The 26,578-nt window shown below is 34.0% G+C and overlaps 1 protein-coding gene and 1 long non-coding RNA gene across 31 annotated transcripts in view; one reads left to right on the forward strand and one right to left on the reverse strand.

The window, feature by feature from the left end:
• Positions 1-26,578, reverse strand: part of SOX6 (SRY-box transcription factor 6) — a 626,002-nt gene that overhangs the window by 409,639 nt on the left and 189,785 nt on the right. For 5 of the 30 annotated variants that reach the window (XM_072969596.1, XM_072969569.1, XM_072969588.1 and 2 more), the window contains exons 1-2: positions 2,281-2,327; positions 1,320-1,507 (exon numbers count right to left, since the gene is read on the reverse strand). The exons of 11 other annotated variants lie outside the window; for them this stretch is intronic. In XM_072969596.1, the coding sequence (XP_072825697.1) occupies positions 1,320-1,351 (32 nt within the window). In that variant the 5' untranslated portion in view covers positions 1,352-1,507; positions 2,281-2,327. Of the gene's footprint in view, positions 1-1,319; positions 1,508-2,220; positions 2,341-26,578 lie in introns of those variants that run through there. 14 more of the 30 variants (XM_072969602.1, XM_072969590.1, XM_072969589.1 and 11 more) reach the window with 10 other exon arrangements.
• On the forward strand, positions 2,464-4,248 carry LOC140698980 (uncharacterized). The gene is made up of 2 exons (XR_012076988.1): positions 2,464-2,868; positions 4,119-4,248. It is a non-coding gene; the product is annotated as an uncharacterized lncRNA (long non-coding RNA).

The following is a 26,578-nucleotide window of genomic DNA, read 5'->3' on the forward strand; positions in this document are numbered from 1 at the left end:
TCCTTTTTCCAAGCCTCATTTTTCCCCTCTGTTTTACTGCCTCCACTCACTGTCACCCCTTCCTAGTCAAAATTTGCTCTTGCAAAGGATATATTGGAATTTGTGCTTCTTACCATATGAATTTAACTCAATTACTTGCACTACTTACATTTTCTGCCTTCTCTCTCTTTACGGACTGAATGGTTTTGTGCCCTGTAAGGCTAACATATTTTAGCTGAATATATAGACTGAGTGGGGAGTTATCTCCAGAGTTCCTAAAATTAATCCACAAAGAAAACATACTCCACTTTAAATCAAGTTTCACCCAAGCACCACTGAGTGAATGAATCGAGGAATTTCTTGAAATTAATCAATGTGAAATAAATACTGTATTTGGAACAACAAGAAATCACTCAGGATCATCTGTGACATCTGCCGCGTTAGGTTTAAAAAGAGGTTACCTGAGGTTGTTTCAGTTATCTGTGGCCACAAGAATGCTGCACGTTTAACCACCCCAAAACTCAGGGGCTTAAAACAATAATCATTTATTTAAATCATGTGTTTGGAGGTCAGCTGGGCATTTCTTCTGGTTTTAGCTGAGCTCACCAACATGTCTTGTAGCTGGCTGAATTTTGGCTGATCTAGGATGGCTATGGATAGGACAACTAGAGTAATTCGACTCTCCTCCATAGGATGTCTCATTCTACAGCAGACTAGCCCAGGCTTGTCCTTCTCGTGGTGACAGAAAAGGGCAAAAGTTTGAACAAAAATGCACAAATGCTTTTACAAGCCTCTATTTGTGTCACATTTGTTAACATCCCATTAGCCAAAGCAAGTTAAATGATGGATCCCAGAGGCAGAGGTAAAACAGAACTCCCCATCCAGAGTGGAAGGGCACTCTAAAATTTTCATGGCAAAAGTTATGATACAAGGAAGGATGAAAAAGAATTGGGACCTTCAAAGTAACCAATCTTAGCAAAGAAGTCAAGGTCATTTTGATGATTCCCAAAGTTCATAAGTAGAAATTTCTGTTTTGTGCCATTTTAATGAATGTACTCTAGATGGCTACTCAAAATTGATACCATTTTTATTTCAAAGAGTGACAAAAACTCTCTAAAAAACAGTAACAAACAATCGTACCTATTTCCATTGATTTCCAATTTTAAAACTACAAATATAAAGCTATTTTAAAATATGACCTTTACAAGTTCACCATTTATTTTTGTTTACTAACTTGTTGTGACTCAGTTATCCCTCAATTAAAGGTTACAAAACTACAAAACTCTGTATCTCAGAAGCCTCACTTCCACCCAGAGAAGCAGCTAAATTTAAGGAAATACCTCATGGATGCTGGATCTAGAATTTTCTTCATCACTGTGTATCAGAAGTATAGATAGCTCCATTCCACAGAATATTATAGTCCTTCATCACAGCAGACAGCCATAATACCAGTGTTTAAAAAAAAAAAGCTTTTTTTTCTTTAAGCCAGTCTCTTATCACTCATATCTCTATTGTTTTTCTAGTATCTCTGTGAAAAAAGAAAGCAAAGAAAATCTTTGGTCTCATAGATCTATATGACAGAGTGTGTCCTAGAATAAGATAATTAAGAAGCTAATTTTAAACTCTGCAGATTCTCTGTTTTTGACCATATGAGGCAAAAGATCAATGAGGAAAGTCTTCATGATGGTTGCACAAATTTCCCAGAGTTAATCTGGCAGGGGCCCTACATACAGTTCCAGGGAGATACCTAGAACCAGCTACCAGTCTTTCCACTCAGAAACACTCGTCGATCAGGCGTAGGAATGATTACTGGGCAGAATTCCTAATCCCCATAGCAAGGGAAATACTATTCTATATAGCACCATTCAACAATTATCCCTGTGAGCAATTAAAATAACCAGTGAAGTGGGTCTCCAAAAGGAGCCTTCAGCCATTCCTTCATTTGAGCCAGCACTGACATTGAAGGCTGCCAAAGCTGGCACTAACACCCGAAGAACAAGAAAGAAAGGCCAGCAAAGCTCAATCTTGCATCCAAAGATATTAAAAAGGAAACTAAATGACACAGAGAAAACTATCCTAAGAATTAACCAATGAATGAAGAACAGAAAAAAAACAGCATAATAAAATGCTTTTTAAGTCTCCTTTACTTTTCCACATTCCTTTACAACTTATTTCAATAGTAATTTTGTTAAAAAGTAATGCCCTAAATCATGGTTTGCCTTTTATAAACAAGGATGATACCTGGCAAAGAATGCAATCTGCACTGATGTTCTAATGTTTTGATCAACCAAATCTTCTCACCTGGTCTTCAGCAAGTATCAATCATTAGAGCAGTGATCCAAGGCCATGGAACAGAGCAAAGCTAATAGGTCCATATAAGAATCAAGACAAGCATTGTGCCCTCATTAACACTGAGTTCTAAACAAACAATAGGCCCCAGTTCAGGGAGCTGTATTAATTCTTCTCAACAGAAGCAGCTTGAGTTTAACTCAGAAGTTCCTTTAAAAATCTCTTTGCTTTGACAGAGAGGCAAAAAGAAAGAGAAACAAAAGCACCTGGGTATCAGGAAAAGAAAGGGCCTTAGAGAACAAGAATGAAAAAGAAAAGCTTGAACTCCTTAAGAATATGATCTTTGAACACCCAGTACCTGATACACAGTAGGTGCTCAAAAAAAATTCTATGAACATCTCAACAGCTGCAAGAGATGCAGAAAAAAAACTACAGAAAACTTAATAGTTACTGTTAAGATGTTAGGATGCATTCCCACAAAAGAAACTATATCTTCCCTTACTAAGCGTTTCAGGCTAATTGTGAATGCAGTAAGTATCTCAACACCAGGAAGAAGACTATCTAAAACAAGGCCCAAATGGCAGCTCTTACTCAAAGAAGGTAAGACACACTAGGGATTCTCCAAGTGTCTGTATGGGTCATGACAAGCTCTTTGGGATGGAAAATAATTGATTATATAACAATTAATGAAAAACAACATACAATGAATCTACGCTCTGATTACAGTTAAGTTAAATTATTTCTTAATACAGATAAGAACTGAAAATAAGCAAGTAAAAATAAAAACGACAAATTGTGAAATTGTGTGAGAACTTTTTTCCTTATTGTTTTAGTATAAATGTGATTTTTTTAATTTAACAAAAATAATAATAATGAAAATGTATGTGACCACTACAGGATACTATCCTGTGAGCAGGTTTGGGTAGGGGAAGTTATTATATAGTCAGTAAGTGACTAAAAAGAAAGAATGATCACCACATAGAAAGGTTATAGTAAGAAAAAAGGAATGACTATTAGAAACAGGTCCTTCCTTAGGAATTTTATCCATTTTAAATTTTATTTTGTCTGGTCTGCAAACTTGGAGGTCAAGGTGAAATCCTACATAATGATAGATAATAAAACTTCAAAATCCACTACCTCTGAGAAATTCCACCCATATAACTAAATGTGCATGCCATTCCAAATGTGCTATTGTCTGCATGCACTCTTAAAGGTTAAGGCTTCTGAAAAGTTGGTTTGATCTTAAAATGGTTCTATGAAGGCCTTACTCTCATGAACTAGTTAGCACCCGAACTTCTAAATATGATAGTTTCCTAATGAGAATATCAATACCCAAGGGACTTAGATCTGACACTTTCAGATCTGAGGGACACATCTATACTCTATAAGAATTAGGGAAAAAAAGTGCCTACTTAAAACCTTGGCACTTAAAGGTTTTCCAAGTAAAAAGACCAAATTTGATTGCAAATATACATCCTTGAATAAAAGGGAAAAAAAGGAGACCTAGTATCTATTTTAATGTTGGAGTTCTTTTTTAAATTTTTCTAAGCAATAAAATCTTAATATAAAGTGGTCCAGAATGTTTTTAAAAGAGATGATCAAATATCAACCTAGTCCTTACATACATATTTCAAACAATGTGAAAGATAAAATGGATACCTCCTAAAAAGCCATGTAACAAATATAAATTAAAAACATTGCCCATTTAAATATGACTTACCAAAGTCAAGTAGAATTTGCATAACTATATATGGAGAATAAATTTTCTTCCAAATTCAGATTATTTTTTCTAAGAAAACAGCAAAATTTATACTATAATATCCATTTCTGTTTTGTGTTTTCCAAACTAGGGAGAAGATCTCTAAAGTAAAACCATTAAAGTTGATCTTCAGTAGAATTAATGAATAGGACTAATATACAAAAATGTCACAAGGAGAGGATATTTCTTCAAAGCTTAGGTAAATAAAGTACTCTCTCTGATTCCTGCCCACATTGTATATCTAACGACAATATCAAATTGCAATAGACAAGTGAATATTTAAAATACAAATTTCAACTTCTTTTATTTAGGGAAAAAGGAAAACTGTATTTTTAACCTATAAAAAATCCATAAACTCATTCTATTTTCTAAACAAAAAAGTCTGGAATTTATCTAGTTATATCACTTTATTTGCACTTTATTCTTTGACAATACTAAAATTATTTCAGTTCAAGCTATTCTTGCTTAAACAGTAACGACTTTCATCACATCATCCATACTCATTCACACTCATGGAAGTTAAAGTGGAATAAATAAATTGTACATACTGGATGACTCAATGGATATCAAAATATATCTCCAAATCACATATATCTATCCACCATATGAGTTGTGCGTCAGTTGTGCAATTCTGGTTGCATTTGTTAGAATACTTCAAGTTGTAAGTGATAAAAACCAACTCGAAGTAGTTTTATCCAAAAATAATTTATTGGCTCAACATAACTAAAAAGAACATAACTGAAAAGTCCTGGCTTCTGACACAGCTGGACTCAGTGTGAAGATGATGTAATTAGGAGGTGATCTCTCTTCATCTCTCATGCAGGTTCTCCCCCTTCAGGGGCAAAAATGACCATACAAAACACCAGGTTAGCAATCACAGCAAAAAGACTATACTTCTTTCTCAGTAACTGCAACAAAGATTCCAGGATTAAGTCTCACTGGCCTGGCTTGAATATCATGTTTATTTCTGAACAAATCACTGTGGCCAAGCATACGGAATGCCCACTCCCTATGACTTGGAAAAATAATGGCAGTTCTTTTCTTTTTCCAATAATTATTATAGTGAAGCAACTTCAGGGGAAAAAAAAAAACAATTGCAAACTCTACATTGTAACAGTAGTTGCACAGCAAAGGTTTCTTTGAATTGTTTCTGGTAGTCCCAAAAGAGGTACTAAAATTATGAATCTAGCCATTCTTAAAGCAAGAGAGAACAAAAGGATTTTTCTTTCGACAACTTTAGTTCCATTCTCTCACTTCAGAGCAAGCTATCCAAAAGTACTCTTTCTATTAGCTCTTGTTAAGTTTAAATCCTCAGAACACTAGCAAATATTTATAGAGGCCTATCTTGAGCTACTTTTTCTAGAAATTTCTATTCATGGGTCCCCAAGCACTACAAACACTGCTTTGGAGCCCAGGTATAAACATGTTTCTCTATAAGGTCAAGGAAATCAATACCTTTATTTTGAATGAAGGTCCCATATATCTTATTTATCTTGATTTTTATTTGAAAAGACATAAACATTTTTAAATGCATATGCAACAAAAGAACATGTTAAACTATTATTAGCCATTTGTATCTTGGGTTTAATGTGATCATCAAAAATTTTCTTGAAAGAAAGATTTTATATCAGAAAATGGAAGGAGAGCATAAATGCAAAGAAAGCCCAGAGAGCGGAAAGCCATTAAAGGTAACAGTGGCTAAGGCATCTCTTAGCAATAGTCATTGATGTCAAATTCATTCACACAGTCATTTTACGCATATGTTTAGATGACTGACTATGAGAAACAACTGTGCCAGAGCCAGTACAAAGAGACATGGCATAGTCCCCACTCCAGAGTGGGGATAGAAGGAACATGAGCAGTAATGGTGAGAATATGTCAATTTCTCCCTGTCCCACCATCACAAGCTCCAGATTTTGCTAAGGGTCAATAACTAGCTTCACTTTTTTTTAATGTTTTATTCAACTCATCTACAAATTCAAGAAACTACTTCTTCTCTAACTCCCAGGATAACATGGAAACAGTAAAAGCAATCACCACATATAAGAGAAGTTAAATATAAGAAGAGCAATATAAATTTGGTAAATTATGAAAGGACTAGGCGTGTGGAGATTTTTTAAATTTTTAATTACTCCATAATTACATTCTGAGGTGCTTACTGAATAGTTGGTACTATATGATCATGAAAGATAAAGATGGATTTGATTTAATATCCTTGCCCTTAAAAAAAACCTTTTTATCAGAAACTAAAGAATGTCCACAGAAACTATTAAAAACACAAATAGTGAAAAGTATAAAAAGAAATACAAAATACTATGGGAACTTAAATGAAGTGAGATCAGAGAAGATTATATAAGCTGGGCCTTGAAAGATGGATAGAAATTCTATAAGTAAATATGTTTGTGAGAAATATTTCACATAAAGGGAATGGCATGAAATGTAACAGAAAAGTAAAAATTGCTTCTATACCAGTCAGTTCAAAAGTATCCAGATAATTTTAGATGAAGATATCCTATTCATACAAGCTATTTTAATATCCTACCTTTTTTAATACATTGTATTATTAAGATTAAAAGATTTTGAGAGTTATAAATAATGCATGCTAGGATATTTTGGCAGTTATCATATTCACAATGTAAAAAGAATGGGATTCTTCATATATTATCTGTATCTGGCATTATATGCCAAAGATACCCAAGATACATGCTCCATTTTTTATTATTTACATTTTAGCAGGTGAGCAAAAAAATATGGAGTAAGCCTTCACACATAATAGGAAGTACGTTTTAATGTTTGAGAGGCTAGACTTACAAATTGCATTCTTAATTTGGCAGGTAAAATCTATATCTCCTCACAATAAAAAACAATTAGGCCTTTGTTACCTTGTGACCAGCAAAAATATATACCATTTGCACAAATACACCGTTAACTACACAGGCAGAATAAATGATTGATCATGAGGGATACTAAAAGACCTCAAGATTATCTGGCAATATAAATGGCATGGCATTGAGCAAAATAATAGTAAAGAGAACCTATGAAAAAATGTCTCCTGACAATATAAATTCCTGGGTTAAAAAAGCAAAGCCTTGAGGAATACTAATGGGATTCTGGGATAGTCCGTTTTTTTAAATATTCAGCATAAAGTTTAGCACATATGACTTCCCAATGGATTTTTACCAATACGTAGCTATTTAAAGAACACACACTCACTCTACTAGCCTACCTCTCCATGCAATGAACATGATCACAAGGCTTCCTCCATAAGTCATTAGCACTATAGCTGGTTAAAGTAGAACTGGAGACAATCTGTTGTGCATAGTATAGTCAGCTTGAAAAACCCACCTTCACATTTAGGACCAAGTGCAGACTAGTAATTCATAATCAGACTTTAATAGAAAGAAAATGCATGTCCAGAAAAAGAGACTCTTACCAAGCTTCCTATAGACTAATATGCCAACCTTTCCCACTAGTCAGCCTCATGCTTCTAGCAATATTCTTTAGCAAAGGAAGTATAAAACTACAGATAGGTACAGAATTTTCCAAGATGTCTTCTAGTCTCTCTGGTACTATAAAATTTATTTATTCTGAATCCTAGGCAGTTTTCCAAGTATGACATTTTAGAGGATCTCACTGCCTTCCAAAATATCAAATTTTGAAACCTGAATGCTACCTGACAATTTTTGGAAACAACTGATGGCTAATTTGGACCAGCTAAAAAAGAAACATTATGTCCAAAATTTTTCAAATTAAGGACTTCTCATTTCAATATATTACCAGTTAGACCCAAAATGTGAGCTTCAAGTGTCCACAACACTAAACCATTCCCATTTGCATCTTTCAACAAATTTATACCACTCTTGTTAAAGTTTCTATATTCTCACTCATCCACTCAATTACTCATTCAACAAATCTTTATTAGATGCTTACTAACTTTCTGCCAAGCACTGTAAGTGACAAGGAACCAGAGGTATTTTTTTCCACTTTGGGGGCTATGGAATTTATGGCAGAACATCACAATAGTGTTCCATAGAGCCACTAACAAGTACCCTAAATCTGAGCTAGTAATTGGATGGGCAGGGTGGGAAACATGGAGACAAAGATGTTAATGCAAACAATGCCTTCTACTTCTCACAATGAACCACAGAATGAAAGGTCAGAACTACTTATGTAAATTTGATGTTCCATATTTGTGCCCTTGATACTGGACCAATTCACCTACCCTAAAGCAAGATTTGCTGGGAAAGATGAGTTGTTACTCTGCTTGAGGAGAGGAAGTAAGCTGCTTTTGATGAGAAGGAACTAAGCAATAAGATGCAGAACTAAAAAATCCAAATAAGCCTTAAAAAAAACCTATATATTGGCCCTTTGAGGCTAACTATGACTATCTAATTTATGAGAAAGCTAATGGCAAAATATTTACTTTGGGTTCCATCCAGACTATAACTACACTGCTTTCTAGCACATCCCCATCCCTTGCCCATCCCCTCAACCAATGGCATATTGTATTTCCTATGTGAAAGGCCCAGACACAGGGCTAGAATGTGACTAATTCAGCAAAAATCCACAACTACTATGGGGTAGTAAGTAGTAAAGAGGTCAGAGAGATCCTTGGCAGATATTTACAATCCCCAGCCAGTTCAGGCTTTAGTCTAACAGATGATGCCACAGTTTGGGGAATTTAAAAGAATTCTCTTCTTCAAGTGGTCCAGACTCTACACTAAATATAGACAAAGGTGGAATAGGATAAGAACCAAAATTCAACAGAGGGAAGAAAGAGGAGGAAAAGATTTTACTACAATTTTCCAGCAACTTAATTTGGAAAAAGAAAAAAAAGAAGACGACGAATCCGTTTTAGAATTCACTTCTAATTCTCATATTTGAATGTATTTCTTATTTTTAAAAAGTTAAATTCCACAACCATTTTTATAAAATAGATGTAAGTATTCCACAAAGTACAACCCCTAAACCTTATGCAGATACTAGTACAAAGGAATTGCCAACAATTTGAATGTGTTTTCAATTTTTAATTCAAAGTGATGTCTACTTTTAACTCTCTTGGTTTATATAATTTTTAAATACTTTGTCCATTATAAATTATTTCTCTTAGCTTATTCTGTAACAAGCATTCTCTCACTGGGTAAAACATCTTGAAACATTCTCTAAACAAACTGAAATTTCTGATGCCACAGCTTTAAAAAGTATGATGAAATTATGAAAAAAAAGTGTATTTCCTGGAATATTCATCCAGTTATTTCTTGCACATCATTCTATGCTTGTGAATGCTGAGAATTTTTCATTTTTATATTACAGTCACAGACATCTAAAAATGTATTTTGCCCTCCTCTTATAACCACCATATCCCATAAAGTTACTGAAACTGATGACCACAAGGTAGGGATCATGCCAGTGAGAACAAAGCGACTTGGTCTCAAATACTCCTGAAGTAGGAAGTACTACTCTACCTCCTTCAAATCAAAATCCATAAAATAAATTATTCTAAACAAGTGATATGGTAGCTATAATTAATTTACTTTCCTCTGCTTTCTAACAAAGTAAGAAGCAAAAATAGCCTAGGATCCAAATGCACTGTAAGAGGAGACTGGAGAATTTAAGATCAAGAATTATTATCTAGACAACATAGGACTGCTGCTCAGGCAATGGTAGCATCACAAGGTTAACCATCAACTTAAAACAAATGCCACCAAATATTTCTATTGTCAAGACAGAATATAACAATTAGCCTTAAGAAAAGTGCATCAGAAATAAGAGAAATGGGAAGAAGTGATAAATGTCTAGCCTGAGACCAACTTCAATCTGGCAGGCTTTCCCACATTTTCCTAATAGCATTCAGTGGATTAGATATCCTTAGCTCTCTCTCTTTTATTACTTTGGGATTCAAAACAAACAAACAAACACTGGTAGACAAAAAGTGTGCATTGTGGTTTAGGGAAGAAGGGGACTTGAATGCCAGGCTTCAAACAGTTAAGCACAGGCACCTTTAACTAATATGGAAAGTTAAACAGAAATTTTTTACAAGCTGGCACCCGCTCACATAATGAGATGCATTGTCAGTCCTCACTAAGTGAAATATTTGTGTTGCCATGCAGCTAAACAAATGCCTTTTTTCACTTTCACTTAAGACAGCCTCCCACTCCTATTTCTCTAGACAGTAGAGGCAGGCCTAGCCGGGTAACATGTGTAGTCTGGGCAGCATGTTTCCTGCCACCCCACAAAAGGAGTATTTATATTAGTATTCCAGATTCGTGGGGAATTACAGAAACTCCACACATTAAAACCAATGTAAAATTTCTGCCATTTTAATATCTTCACTTTTCAATCAATGTAACTTGGCACAGAATGAAGTAATACAGTAGCACTAAAATCACTAAACATTAAAGAGTGTGGCAACATTTTTTTCACATCATTTGCACATTACTATTCATAATGCTACAGAAATCTTCTATATAAAATACGATGAATTCACAAGTATGATTATCAAATTTATGGTGTGTGCTCACTACACCACACATTATGGTTCTGTAGCTTATTTGCCCTGAAGTAACAAAGATTTGCATAGAGTTTAAATGAGTATGGTCTATACAAACTATAGTTAAAATATTATTACAGTTATATGCTTTTCTATATAAACCAGTAAAAAAATCATATTTTGTTGTTCTTTAGGGCAGTATTTTATTACAATTAAATGAAAAGCTTAGCTCTGCTATTTCTCTGAAAACAAAATCAAGACCAGAAGAGACACACAGTTCAAGAATAAGACCTGAAAACCACAGTGAGAAATTTTAAAAATAAAAAAATTGTAAAGCCCAATTAATGTCTAAAGCCTAACTAACTCAAAGCCTAACTAAATATTTTGCTTTATCTCTAAGAGTATTATTTCTCTCAAATGAAAAGAAAAAGAAAAATCTTCCCAAGTATCTAACATCTATATAATAATGATGAAACAAGGATAACTGAATTTTTATTGTCCTTAAACTCTTGTTTGGAGCAACCTGATATTTTAAACCTCATCTCCAGAGCTCCCCCATACTTACTATCAGTAGTATTGTAATAGCTGACTACTAGCTGCCTAATTCAAGTTAAGACTCCCCTAAATCTTGTAAGTTTTCCACATAGTTCAAAGTCAAAGAATATTCCAAAGAGCTATTCTCTTTGGGTTTCAGAAGCATTTTTACATTAAAGAAAAAAAATGACAAGATGGGATCTTTACATTTTTTCTGAGATTTCTCAAGGTGAATCAAATTCAAGTGTAATTCTCCAATTTTGTTTTTAAACATTACTTGGGAAATAACATATTCTATGTTGAATAACTGACAGTTGTCACAAAGGTAATTATTCTCCCCTTACTCTGATCTTTTTAGACGCTTGCTCTAGTGAAAAGTTAAACCATGCTTGAAATAAAACAAACAAGGGAAGAGATGAAAGAGAAAGAAAGAAAGAAAGAAAGAAAGAAAGAAAGAAAGAAAGAAAGAAAGAAAGAAAGAAAGAAAGAAAGAAAGAAAGAAAGAAAGAAAGGAAGGAAGGAAGGAAGGAAGAAAGGAAGGAAGGAAGGAAGGAAGGAAGGAAGGAAGAAAGGAAGGAAGGAAGAAAGAAATCCCCAGGGTTAATATAAATTGAAGAAAAGATTAAAAAAAAAAACTAAGACTGATGTGCTAAAAGAAGACAAATGAACTTAAATATAGAACAGAAACAGACTCACAGATATAGAATATAAACTTGTGGTTGCCAGGGAGTAGGGGGGGTGGGAAGGGACAGACTGGGAGTCTGAGATTTGTACATACTGACATTCACATATAGAATAGATAAACAAGTTTCTACTGTATAGCACAGGGAAATATATTCAAGATCTTGTAGTAGCTCATGGTGAAAAGGAAAATGTAAATGAATATATGTATATTCACGTATGACTAAAAAAGTGTGCTGTACACCAGAAATTGACACAATATTGTAAACTGACTATAACTCAATAAAAAAAGCTCACAAAAAGACTGATGTGCTACAATTAAGCAGATTTTTTTTAAAAGAATTAACTTTTTTTTCTAGTCTAATTCAGGATTGTATTTGCTTTCCATGAGTATCTGAAGAAAACTCTGTAAACCCTTCCAAACTGAGACAACAGCAACAAACTACATTTTCCAAAGGGAAATAAGTGAAAATGTGTATTCCTTTCCATTTTCGTAAAATTTCAACATTGAAGTTGACATTTAAAGATGAATTGTTTCTGTAGCAAAGGGGTATGTTCAATACATCTCCCCAAACACATTCAAGTACATCTTGTCAGAACACTGTCTAGTCTAGTGTTAAACTCCTCTAGTGAGAGACAACTGGGGAGCAGAGGTAGATAAAAGCAAGATTGTGACTCTAAAAGATTTCTCACAAACTATTTTTTTAAAACTACTTCTCTTCAGTGTTAGGACTTCTTGTATTAAGATAACTGAATGAAAAATGTTTATATTGCATTTTTTAATCTCTCTAAAATATGAGAGAAAGTTCAGTGCTTATTAAGAGGTAATTAATCTTTATGGTCAATTACTGCTCAGAATACTGCATTATTTGGCTTATCCCATACCTATATCACGATTACTTATCAAAGATGTCCATAAGTGGAAGAGACAAAAAGGACCAAGGACAGTGTGTCTTTCAAGCTTAGAAGCACTTAGCAGATACCTGGGCCTCCAAGGCCTAACAGATTTAACCGAGACTTTTCACACAATCAGGTAAAGAAGGTCAGGCTAGTCAGCAGATGTCCTATTCAGATAATAAAGAGAATATTTTAGTGACAATGTGAGAAAAAAAAAAAAGGATACAAACCCATTGAACCATGTCTCCCTTTTTGCTCTACAGAGCTCAACCTCAAATCTAAGAGGAACATTATCTATATCCTTGGGCAAATATGAAGACAAATGTACATATTTAGCACCAAGTACGTCAAAATAAAATACTTAGAAGAAATCAGCATAACACTGTTAAGTAAGATAACATATCTGAATTCTCTCTAAAGATTTGAGAAAAATACAATGACAATTTTGATACTCTAGTCTCACAGAAGAAAGGAAAAGATTTCTGCAATATTGCTGGACAATTTACTCTTGATTTCATTTCTAACCTAACATTAATATCTACCTAGCAATTCTAATTTAATTGCATAAGATATAGAGAATATGCAAACAAGAGATAGTTATTAATATTCCGGGCTGTTCTATGTCATATCCCCAAAGAGGCCAAAGTATTGTCATGTTAACAAAACTAACTTCAGCATTTGGTAAAGTCACATCAGTTCTTATCTGTCAGCCTTTGTAATGCCCATTTACCCAACTAAATATATTCAGAAAGCCATAATGATGAAGAGAACCCCATAATACTATAGAAACCAAGTTGGAGTATAGTTTTGACTTGGAATCAGGGGGGAAATGGCTGCTCTTATTCTTTTCAGAGGTCAAGTTTAAAGAATGAATAGTTTTCAGTTATCTTAGGTCACATTTTAACCAAAAAAAAAAAAAAGCTGTGAATGAAGAACTTTACAAAGGCACTGTTAAGTATCAGAATGGAAGCACTGTGGGAATTAGTTAGGACCAGTTTAGACATTATTCAACTTACTTTCCAACCATCTGCATCAAATATGCTTCATTAAAACAGAACCATATGGAAAATAAGCTAGCAATTAACACAGCTTCTACACGTACCTCTAACATAGTAGATTTCAAACTTCTAGTGAAACTGACTAAACTACTTCCACGTTGCTGCTATGCAGGACTTGGCAGAAGTCCCTAGACTTGCCTCATCCTCCATACCAGGCCATTTCAAGATATTGCTGAGTTATTGAAATAGGCACATATGAAAAATATCAAATATTTTGTCACTTCCCTTGCTATTGGTATGGGCCATTAAAACAAACTCAGGCACATTGAAACAATCAATGTCTCAAATGACAACTAATGCTACATGCACACTGGTACTAGGTTTAACTAGCTAAGGAGAAGGCACCCAGAAAGAAAAGTTCCACCAACTTACCCAGCCATGCTAACAGTGAAGGCTACATCTACCCAGGAAAGGCTCTTTACTCTATTTATTCATCACATGTATCATTTTCTGCCACTACCACTTTAATGCAAGCCATTATTTTTTCTCATCTGCCTCCTAACTAGTATCCCTCCGTCCACACCTGCTTTTCTAGCTTATTATTCTCCTAGCAGAGTGATTCTTTTAAAAGTGGAAATCATCTTGCTTCTTAAAACCTTCAAGGGCTTCCCATTTCACTTAGATAAAAGCCGAAATCTTCACCATGATCTAGAGGACACTACTTGATTTGGCCACCAACAGTCTCTCTAATATTATCTCCAACTTCCCTTTTACTCACTCATTCAGATCTAATCACACTATTAGTAGCAACTTTTCTTTGAACAGCCAAGTACCTCTCACTTAAAGGCCTTTCTGCACCATTTTTCCTCTGGCTGAAAGTTCTTCCCCCAATAATTTGCATGACTTGCTCTCACCTTCATGTTTCTGATCAAATGTTTCCATCTCAGAGAAGCTTTCTCTGACAACCCTATATCCCATCACTCTCAATAAATATTTATTAAGTAAATGAATGAATGAAAGAAAACAATAAGAAATAAGATCCTTACAACCAATTATTTTTGTCTTTTTTGTTTCATTCATGTATTCCCAGTATCTGGGATGGTGTTTTACATGTAACGAACAATGAATAAACATTTGATGAACAAATGAATGACTACTGTAGTGACATATAAAGAAAAAGGAGTCAGCACATTTGTAGTTTCAAGTTTGGATGACCAAATGCTGGTATCAATGTTAAAAATACAAAAGACTGATAGATTTAGGGAAAGTAGATGGTAAAACTGGTGAATTTGAAGTGGCAAAGGGAGATCCAAGCAAAGATATAAAGTTAAACAGTCAAAACTAAAGCTCAGGACAAAGCTAGAAAAGTAGATGTGAGACCCATTCATGTAAAGTTGAAAGGCCTTAGACCAGATCAAACTTCCAAGAGAGAGTATCAACAGCAGAGACAGACTAAATTAGGAAATGCATGTACTTAGTTTACTAAAGGAAAAAATAGATCCTTCCCAAAAAACTAAAGAGAATACTTTTATTTATTAAAAGCTTGTTAAATATCTACTATACATTAAGTACTGTGCTGAGCCATTTTTAGTCAAAAGTATCAATAGCCACAGAAAGTAAGAATGAGAGCTGAGAAAAGGATATGGAATTGGGCAATCTCTAGTAATGTTGAAGTCAGTGGATTCAACAGAATTAGCCAGAATTAAATGGAAGCCAGATTTCAATGAATTGAGGAGTAAGGAAATACAGACAACAAACAAAAACTATTCTTTCAAGAAATTTAACTGTAAGAGGAAAAAGGATATTTCAAGGGTTAGCAAAGTTGAGGAAAATTATTAAGAAGAGATCTGAATTATTTGTGTACATAGGTTGTAATGATAACATCTTGTAATTGAATGGTGTTTTCTAGCTTATAAAGTGTTTTCATATATATTATTATAATTGACTCACCAGAAATTTGCGAAGTTAAAAGACAAATGATGTTTTAATGTAAGAAACTGAGACTCAAAAAAGTCAAATAACTTGCTCAAGTTTCCAAAGCTAGAAAGTAACAAAATAGGATTTAAAACCTCAACCTTGAACTCTGTGTAAAAGAACAGATAGGGAGAGAGAGACAGACTAAATTAGGAAATGTATATATTTAGTTTATGAATGCAAGAGAGAATGGGGATAATTAACAAAGTTCCAGCAGAGGTACGAAGGATGGGAGTAAAAAAGCTCAAGTGGAGATGTTACCTTATGAAAAGAGATGGAACATTTCTTCCTCTGCAACAGAAGGGAAAAGATAAACAGCTTGAAATGGTAAAAGAACATGAGACAGTGTGAGGTGAAGAAACAGAAAGATTAAGGTCTAAATTCCTAGGCATGAGACATACAAAGTTCCACTTCAGAGAAAAATATCTGTGGATAGACAAGTATAAACTAACAGTATAAACTAACACACCTGAACTACCAACTCAGAACTGAGAAGTCAACAGATACTCTGTGCATCCACAGGTCATATTACACTGGGGACAAATTATCTGAGAGCACCTGATAAGAAAAATGTTTGGGGGAGGGGGACTGGTGAGTGAAAGAATTAAAGGGGACCAGAGAGAGAAATTATGTAGGGCATATTGACTGTGTTTGTTTCCCAGGAAACAGACTGGCTAAGTTAAGGCAATGTGCAACTGTGGGATAGCAGAGCAAGAACACTTCAGGCCCAGGTTGCAGTGAAAGCTGTTGTGGAAGTTAGCTACCCAGCTTTAGAATCAGAGCCTCTTTTTCTCCTCTCTTCTTATCTATCTTAGTTTCTTATAGATTTATTTTTAACCACTTAGTCTATTCCTTCCAAGCTCTACTTCCCCTTCAGTAATGTTTTTTCTTCATCCCCCGTGAACCGCACTGGCCTAAAGCTTTGGTCCCTTATCAAAACCTTCTCTAAGAATCAGTCCGATAGTTCTGATTTGCTTCTGAGTGTATAAGATGTGGTTAAGAACATGGACTTTGGAGTTAGATGCAACTTGAATCTAACTCATTCTCTTATTCATTCATCCAGCAAGTATTTACTGAGCATCTACCAAGTTCCAGGCACTGTTCTAGCTGCTGAGACTACAGCTTCAAACAAAATTAACTTTCTGTGCTATTGAACCTATGTTCTGGTAGGAGTGGTATTGGAGATGGAGAGAGGGACTGTAATAAACAAGCAAGTTCTGTTATTTCTTAATAATCTGATCCTAGGCAAGACATTTCACTTCCCTAAGCTCCAATTTACTCAAATGTAAAATGGAAACAATAAAAACTACCAAAGACTATTTTGAGAAATAAATAAATCAAATAATTTGCATATAAATGTTAGCTCTCTGAGCTCTGGCCTCACAGGCAATCTGCTAGTTCCTGGGACACAACATGTACCCACCCACCTCCTGATCTTTGCATATGCTCTTTCCTTTGACTAAAATATTTTACTTCATCCCCACCAAACTCAGCCCTTTTATTTTATCCCTATTATTCTTTAAAATCTTAGCTCAATCTTCCTCAGGGAAGATTTACCTAACTAGGTTTAATTCTCATTACATTTGCTCAGAATCACATACAACCACTATTTATTTAGTTGTTCATTCATTCATCTAAGACCCCATCATCTTTTACTTGGATTACTGCAAAATTCTCCTAAGTAACCTCATTGATATAGTCTATACGCAACAGAGCAGTCAGAGCAAATCTTTTTAAATGAAAGTCAGATTATGTCACTTTTTCGCTAAGAATCCTCCAATGGTTTCCCATCTTCCTCAGGGTAAAAATCAAAGCTCTTGCAGTTGCTTAAATCCTTCACATCCTCACAAATCACACCAGATGGTTACACTGAACTCTTTACTAGTATTCCTCAAGTCCATCAAGTTCACTCCTCTACATCAGGACACGAGATCTCTTTTCCTAGAATGCTCTTCTAGATATCTGTATGATTTCCTTCTTCACTTCCTTCTGGTCAGCTCAAATATCACTTTATCCATGAGGCCTTATAGCATTTTATACAACAAAATAGCAAATTTCCCACCTCAGCACTCCCTATCTCCTTATCCTGTTTGATGTTTCTTCATAGCATTTACCACCTTCGGACATACTATATTTTACTTGTTTATTTTTATTTTTTAGTGTCTTCCCCACCAATACCAATAGAACATAAACTTAGTAAGAGCAGGGATTTTATTTGTTGTTATATCTCCATTGTCTCCAACAATACCTGGCACATAGTAGACATTATATCTAAGATGATAATTTCCATAAAACAAGCCAGACTGATTTCTAAAATAAGCAATTTATTATACAGCTGGAAAAAATTTTAATAAAAGTTCAAGTTATCTCATAATAACTAAATAAAATCCCAGTGTCTTTTAGAAATTTTATTCTAAATTATAGTTAAGAAAAGAACATATAAGGTTTTTAAAAAGTGCAAATATTCAAATTTATAAACTAGATGAAGACAATATGAAGAAGAGCAAAATGGAACAAGAGATTATAAAAGGAAAAAGAATGTACATTTTTAACAACTATGAAGCATATTAATGTTAATTGTTATTGATGACTTAAAATTACTAAATTCCTAGTGTTTTACCTGGCCCACTGTAGCTCAGATTTCATGTGGAGTTTTCATCATAGGTAATTCTCCCAATTTCTTACAGTCTATTGAGTTATAGAAAGCATTATCATAAGCTTCACTATTAAAAATACTAATGATTCTACCTAGTTAGACATTACCAAACATTTCCTACATTCTAGTAATCATTAAGTTCTCTATAGGAAATAAGGTGTTGGATCATAAAGGAGGGAAAATAAAACTCCATTATATTCAGAAATAAGGAAACAATGCTGTTTTGGGATTTTTTTTCCCCAAAAAGTCCCCCTAGCAAAACTATTACCACCAAATCTTACAAATCATACTTTTCTCTGTATTCAACTTGCACTCATTTCATAAAGTTTCATGTCACCTCTTTCACTTTCCATCCCTCCACTCCTACCAAGTCACAAATACAGTTAACTTCAGTTGATTGGTAAAGATGAATAACAATATTTAATTAGCACCACATAATTTATAACAAATATCCAGGCTCTACTAAGTGACTTAGGAACAATGAAGATATCAGCAACATTTTAAAAGTTCTTTAAGAGAGTTCAAAACTCCAATTATTAATTCAAAAGCATATGCCAAGTTAATTATAGTCAAAAGTAGATTTGTGGAATTTTCTCTCTTTTAGCCAAAAGATTCAAAAGTAATTTATAAATAAAACTGAAATAATGTATGAATTAGCTGTTTATATGTTGTTACTCTGAAGAGTAAAACAAATGAATTTAACAGTTCAGTCTTTAATATCAAAGTTATTTTGTCCTCATTGTACAGAGTTATTATGTACTAATGATACAAACTGCCTTAATCAGAAATCCAATTTTATACTTCTGGTTTGTTTTTTTTTTTAGCTCAGCTTTTTACCGGTTATTTTTCTAGGGCAGTAGTTCTCAATCGTTGCAGTGATTAGAATCCTCTGTGGAATTTATTTAAATGATGATTCCCTGGGCTTCTAGAGATTCTAGTTCAACGGTTTGAATGGGGCATCAAGAATTTGCATTGTTAATAAGCACCCAAATCCAGTTAGTTATCCAGTTAGTTAATCTAGTTAATGGTGCTCAAATCATATGTGGACAAATACTGATACAGAAAGCCCCAGTAGTAGATACTTTCTACCAATTCTTAACTAACTACTCATCTCCCATGAACTCTAAACCCCAGTACATTTCATTTTACATCCATAATTGATATATTAAAACCATTTATTCAATAGGTTTTCTGTGAGGGCCTGCTATATGGCCAGCTATCCTCAAATGTTATAAAGTTCATAGGACTACATGATTTCTGCTTAAGGATTCAAAATGACACATCAAGGCCTTTAAAAATAATCGTTCTCTCCATATAGAAACTTTCTTCAGCCAGGTTGAACTGCCAAAGCTATACTAATCAAAACTTTCAGACTAGCAGTATTCATTTCACTTGAAATGAGAGAGGTGATATTTTTGCCCTTTACCACCCTGAAAATGTTAACAATAGCAAATAGATTTTTCACTAACAAAACATATCTACTCATTATTTTTCCATTCTCTTTGCCATACTGAAGAAAAATAAGCCCTTCAAGACATTTTTTTCAAGTGTGGACACTGATTGTATCCACTGAAATACAAATTATAACATTGAACAATAAAATAATTGTGAATACATGATATGTAAGACGTTGTGCAAGAAGGTTTTGGTATAGGGATGAACTCTGGAACTTATGGTCTACTAAAAGACCTCAGTGGGTCAGCCAGATTTGGAACATGACCTATAAAAATGAAATGAACTTTCAATTATCAACCAATGGATCATCCACTTGCCATTTCTAGTTATATTCTGGGTCACAGATATATTAGTCCTATAAATAACATCTATCCAATTTAATTATTTTATTCTTTTTTTTTTTAGTTATTGGTTTCCTGCTATGTGCTATTTAACCCATCTCCTAACCTCAGGAGACTTTAAAAAGGTCATTTTGCTTAACCAGTTAATAAATTTATGCTGTCTATTCCCTGTTTGGAGTGAGCATCAAATAACTGAGCAATATGAGCATGATAGGAAATGCTGAAATTGTGTAACAGTAATAGAATATTTTGAAAGGATAAAGTAAAGTTTATAAGTTATTAAATGCCCCTATCCAAAGTGTCTTGTATATATGTTGTGGCTAATGTTCAATTGCAAACTAAAATTTAATAACTCCAAATCAACTCCTGGATAGTCCAAGCTCCTCAATATGACCGAAAGTCAAGATTTTCACCATATGTATATTTCCAGTTTTAGGACTTATTACTTCCTCAAAAAAAGTAGTAATAGTTTAATAATTTATTTGATGCTTTCCATTTTCCAGCCACTATTGGCCAGTCAATCTGTGTGGTAACATTATAAATAAATACTATTAGTTATATTTTAAAGTAGAAACACTGAGGCTTACCATTTTACCCATTTTCATAAAAATCAACATAAGATGTAGTCAGGATTCAAATTGTGGTTTGACTCAAAGTACATGCTCTTAGTCATTAGATATTAATGCATCCTCTTCATACCCCGACATCCCAGCCAGAATAAACTAAATCATCAGTCTTCACATATGCCATGACCTTCCATGTCTTCATGTTTTTCCCTATGTTTTTTTCCTGCTTCTGGGAATATCCTTAAATCTTGTCCCCCTCAGATTGGCTCAACATTCAAAAATGGTTATTAAAATGCTCATTTTGTGTCTGGCATTGTTCTAGGCACAAGAGATAGAATGGTGAGCAAGAAAAAGATTCAGGCATTATGAAGCTAACTTTCTCTGAACTCCTATTTTGCCATCAATACCTGACTGAAAGTCTCTACTTTAGTAAAAATTTCCTTCACACCTCTTCTTTTAAAATTAATTTCTTCTTCTGTTTGCGCATAGCACTTTATAGAAACCTTTATCATTACCTATCATATGGCATGATTTTAAATGCAATCAAATTTAATTTCTTCTGAAGAGGGTTACGGTTTTAAGAATTGAAAAGTTAAACTTAGAAGCATGCTTTGCACTTTTTAAAATTCCTTGCTCTTATATATTTTACAAATTCCAAATTATCTTTAAATTGTCTTCATATAATGATATACACATAAACCATCAACTTGTGGGCTAACAGCCTAATCATAAAATCTATATGCAAGTTTCCCTTTAAGACATTGAACTATGTAATAATAGTCTATTGGTTGGAGAATCATAGAATTTTAAATCTAGAAGGGCCCAAATAGGAAATCTTTTTTGACACCTTCATTTTAAAGATGAAGAAATTTGGTGTTGGAAAGATGAGATAGCATTTTTGGTTAGCATTTTAGTTTTCAGAGTCTGCCCTACCCCAGCCACCAAATAAATAAATAAATAACAGTCTTTTAAAATATTTGTCAGTAAAATAATTCAGTTGTCAGACTAGTTCAAGATCTATTGATTATTCAGCTTCTGTTATTACTGAACTAAATAAGCCAAAGGTACACAATAAGAAAGCTATAAAATATTTAAAATAAGTAGGAAAACAAAAGTTAATAAGCAACCTCTAGATCATTAAAATAACCACCAATCATATTGGATCTAAATTAAAATATGCTATTTTTTTTCTTCCTTTGTTGATTTTACCATTCTCCAGGCTTAAGTCTTCAATCAGCCAATCAAAATTATTTTACTGCACACTTAATACATGCAAGTACTCCCCTAGATATTAAAGTCTCCTTTGATCTTGTATTTGGCATTTATCACACACTGGCTTCCATTCTCTATCATTCATATATTGACCTTAGCTTCCAGCCAGATTATAACCTCCTGAAGGGCAGGGACAATTTATACTTCTCTATAAACCCAGTAGTGCTCCCCATCTTTTATATTTCATAGCATGCAGATAAAAATGTTAATAACTGTATGGCATGCTGGAGGAAACTCTCAAGGACAGTCGTGGCTAAAGGTTCTTGACCCAAGGCTCCAGCCACCCCAAACTCTATTGACCCCTAACGTCTGGAGGGATAAATACCTTGAAACACTTGTAACCTAAAGCACAAACTTTGCACAGCACTAGTTGGGAAGGTGTGCTCCAACAGTCTGCAGTCCCCATCACGGTTCTAGGCTACTATGGGTACTAAACAAGTATTTTGTGAATTAACATAATAGCACATGGAACGCCCTGCTTGCACTGAAAGACTAAGTGAGTAAAGGAGGTGACAGGCCTCAACTAGACATAGCATGACAAATGTTAGTTTGATATGCCAAAGATTCCAAGTTATCAATGTTTCACTTGCAAAGTTAATGAACAAACAATACTACAGTAGAAGAAATGTACTTTAAAAGTACCTCAGAGCTATATTACAGCTTAAAAGATAAAGTAATCCATAAATACCTACTGTTGGGTTGAATTGTGCCCCTCCCCCAAAAGATGTTGAAGTCCTAACCCTCAGTACCTGAGAATGAAACTTTATTTGAAAATAGCTGCAAATAAAATCAATTAAATGAAGTTGAGTGGGCTCCTAATCAAATATAATTAGTTTCCTTATAAGTTGATAGCCAACTGAAGACACAGAAACACAGGGAGAGCACCACAGGATGACAAAGGTATAAAGTGAAGTTATCTTTAGCAACTTGTATAGTGTATGGTCTAGGCTAGGACAACTAAATCTTTTCTCCCCTATTCTCAGTCAAAAAAAGCCTATTTTTTTCCATCAGTCTAGTATAAGGAATAGCTAATACAGAAAAGTCTTAAGTATATTCCTTCCTGCCCATAATCTAAATCTGACAGTAGCCCCCAGTAGATTAATGGAAAGAATACAATTTTATATAGCAGCTTAATGGTCAGCAAAAAATATGGATACTATTAATGTTATTTATCAGGATAATTATTTACTACCATTCCCATTTCTATTTAAGTTAAAATTTAAAGGGAATGTAATAAAGAGATACATAAATAGAGACCCTTGATTACAGCCCTCCAAATACAACTCTATTCCTTTTATTTAAGTTAATTGTATTTCTGTCTTTTGTTTTAAATAGGGTCTCATGCATTAATTTTTCTCATCAGTTATAACAATAAATGGCCAATATATAATAGTATTTATGAACTGCTCACTGAAGTAAAGGGATTGTATTAGGGCTGACACAAATGACTGACCTGATTAGAAAAATGTTTATAATAAAGTTTACAGATAAAAGGCCAAATATTGGAAAGTTCTTTTTGCTTTTCCCCTAAAAATACTACATAGATCCTCTATGAATAAGTCCAAATGATCCAAATGAGTAAGTCACACACCTCATATGGCCAACAGTACACAAAAAAGTGGCTCTAATCCTTTATCTCCCAAGGTATAGCTATTTCCTTCCAGGCAGAGTTCAGAACGTGAGATTCCTATTCCATAAATTTTATTCATAAACTGACTTTTCATGCTATCATTCCCCATGTAATAAACTGAATTTTCACAACTGAAATTTATAGCAGGGCAGCAGAGTATATATAGTCTTTTCACAGCAAGACTGTTTCAATAATTCCTACGCTATGTAATTTCAGTTAAAGCTGCTAACCATAGACTATAATTAAGTTAACATTCAAGACTTTACTACACCTCCCTATAAAGTGTAAACACAAACTGGTATTTCTGAAGTGTGTGGATTCTCTTTCATTCGTACAGTTGAACTATCCATTGCACACTTTAAGTTCCATACACAGACACCAAGCACTGAAGGAAACAGAAAACATTATGCTAACATGACTATAGTATTGATGAATAAAAAAACATAACCCCAAGGCTAAGCTGCCAAATAAGTAGTGAATTAATTTCTGTAAAGTACTCCAATATTACAAAGGTGTGTTGAAAGGTGTCTGCTCATGTTTCAAATTAAACGCACTGCTGGTCAGCATTAGCACCTCAGCTTTGAACACCAGCCATTTGCCTATAACACTTCAGGGGCTAGGAAAAACGGATTTGCCGTTCACACTGGAATAATTAGAACATGTCAGGAAGAATTAATTTCCTCATTTTTCAAAAGGATACACAGAAATTACCATGTTATTATATGACAGGGTCCCTTGGAGAATTATATTAAATTTAATTTCTAGCGCAGCCCACACAACAAATTAAAGTCATAAATAAGATGGAAAGAAGCGGGACGCAGAGCATATGTTTATGGCAATGAGTGAAGCCAAGGGACCAGAAACAACTATCTTCATTTCATTTTATTTAAATCAGCCAGACACTGTGTATCTGAATGACAGCACTTGTTAATGGTGCTGAGATTATAGGCTCCTTAATTTTAGAAAACAGAAGCAGTCAGTCAATGTCTGAAATAGTACATTTCCTACAATGCAAAAATTAGTATAAATTTACTTCCCTTTCAAGTCCATTTCTTTTTGCCCTGAAGCAAGTTTAACATAGATAAACTTATTTATAATAATACTATTTCTCTATTTATCTTCTCTTTGGGCAATTTTCTTGGGTCAAAAAATGAGAAAAATAAAACAGAAGAATCACCAGGATAAGTGAAATTTACAAACATAGTGTTTGTCCAAAATACAAGCTTCCTGCTCCATTCTGTAAATACATGTATCAATTCAAAGCTGAGAGACAAATTTCTCTAAAGAAAAACCTTTTTCATATTAAATTAAAAATGTCTTTCTTACACTGCCTATCAAATTAGAGTGAAACTGCTAACGATACTGTTCAAACATCTTAAAAACACTAGATTTTTTAGCTATTCACTAAGTCCCAATATGTGTATGAAATGGAAAGGATTATGGAGCCCACTAATAATATAGCCACCACTCATGGCCAGAGACTTTCCTGCTTCCCTCTCCTTCTGCTTAAGAGTCTCTCCCCAGGTATCACCTCTCTCCCTTCCACCTCAGCAAGCTAGCCATGAGCAGTCAAGAAAAGACTCACACTATGGTCATATCATCCACTCTGAAATCAGCCCAAGCTCGGCACAGAAACATTATTTAAACTTTAATAAATGTATTATAAAATATTAATGATATTATTGATTTCCTCCCTTCTCCCTGTACATTTGTACACTTTTATTTGTTAGTTAAGTTATGGGTAAAATAATGAGACTAGAAGCAAGTACATACGACTCTGTTAATTTTTTCCTGTATACTATAAAAAAGACTCAAGGTGTCCTATAGAAATTAATATTCTTGCACTGAGAAGCAGCACTTCCTCTAACTATTTTAAGGCTGGCATTTTAGACCTACCAGCAATCCAAATGCTTTAGACACCAACTATCAAAACAATTTATATTGTGTTATTAACCCATTCAAAATTTCTTAAAAATGATAACTATTTTATCTTTAACAGAAAATATGCTCAATGCATTAATACAAAAAAACTATGGGATGATGTTTACAAAACTATTTAAAATGACTAAATCAAAAGCGACAATAACAAAAAAAAACCTGCCACAAATGAGAATCACTGATAATTTAGCTAATTTCTTCCTCCTTCCAACATATTCACCTACAGATTCTAAGTCATAAATGTTAAGATTACTCACAGGCCCAGAAACATGTTGGCATTTTATCATGCTTAATAACTGAAGACATTCTTAAGGTGAAAAAGGAGTTTGTACACTTTAAGAAATGACTGTCATGAAACTGAGCACTCCCCTGAGTGCAACAAACTTTAAATAATTTGTGAATCAATTAACTGGCGACTCTCTTCATAACACAGATTTCACACTCCCAGGTCACTGCATTATCAGTCTGATACGAATCATAACATTTTGGAGAAAAGTTCATAATTGAAATCATTAATTAATTTAACAGGACTTTTAGTTATGCATTGCATTAAACAGCTGTAAAGGAGCAGAGATTAATTGGTTGTTTCTCTGACAATTTTCACTGCTGCTATTACTTGGAGGAAAACTTTTCCACTTGTAAAGCACATAATGCTCTCTATAATCTGGCAGTGACCTATCAAAGCAATTCAAAGTTGAAGAAACCATAATTTCTCTAAAATGAATCCTGGAACCTCTGATGAGTTTCTCTGGAAGAAAAAGAAAAATTTTAATGACCAACATTGTAAAGCCTGACCTTCTCCTCTAAGAAAATGAAACCTGAATCTGGAATAAAGCCTTAAAAGTATGTATCATAAGTAGCTCACAGAAATGAGTAAGTCAAAGATATGCCCAGCTAACATTTTCCTGAAACTAGAGAGATGATATGTATTCATACATTTTGTATATTCTTATTTTTCTCCTAAAAACTGAAATAAAAACTATTAACCATAACGTGTACTTCTGTTAGTATCCAGTGCTTTTACTTCTTAGGATTTAGAACCATTTGACTGACCTACAAGTTGTCTAGCAAATTAATTGGCTGATAAAGTATAGGTAAGTTCAAAAAGCAACTCAGAAA

Source organism: Vicugna pacos, chromosome 10 (genome assembly GCF_048564905.1).
Source record: "Vicugna pacos chromosome 10, VicPac4, whole genome shotgun sequence".
NCBI classification, from domain to species: Eukaryota; Metazoa; Chordata; class Mammalia; order Artiodactyla; family Camelidae; genus Vicugna; species Vicugna pacos.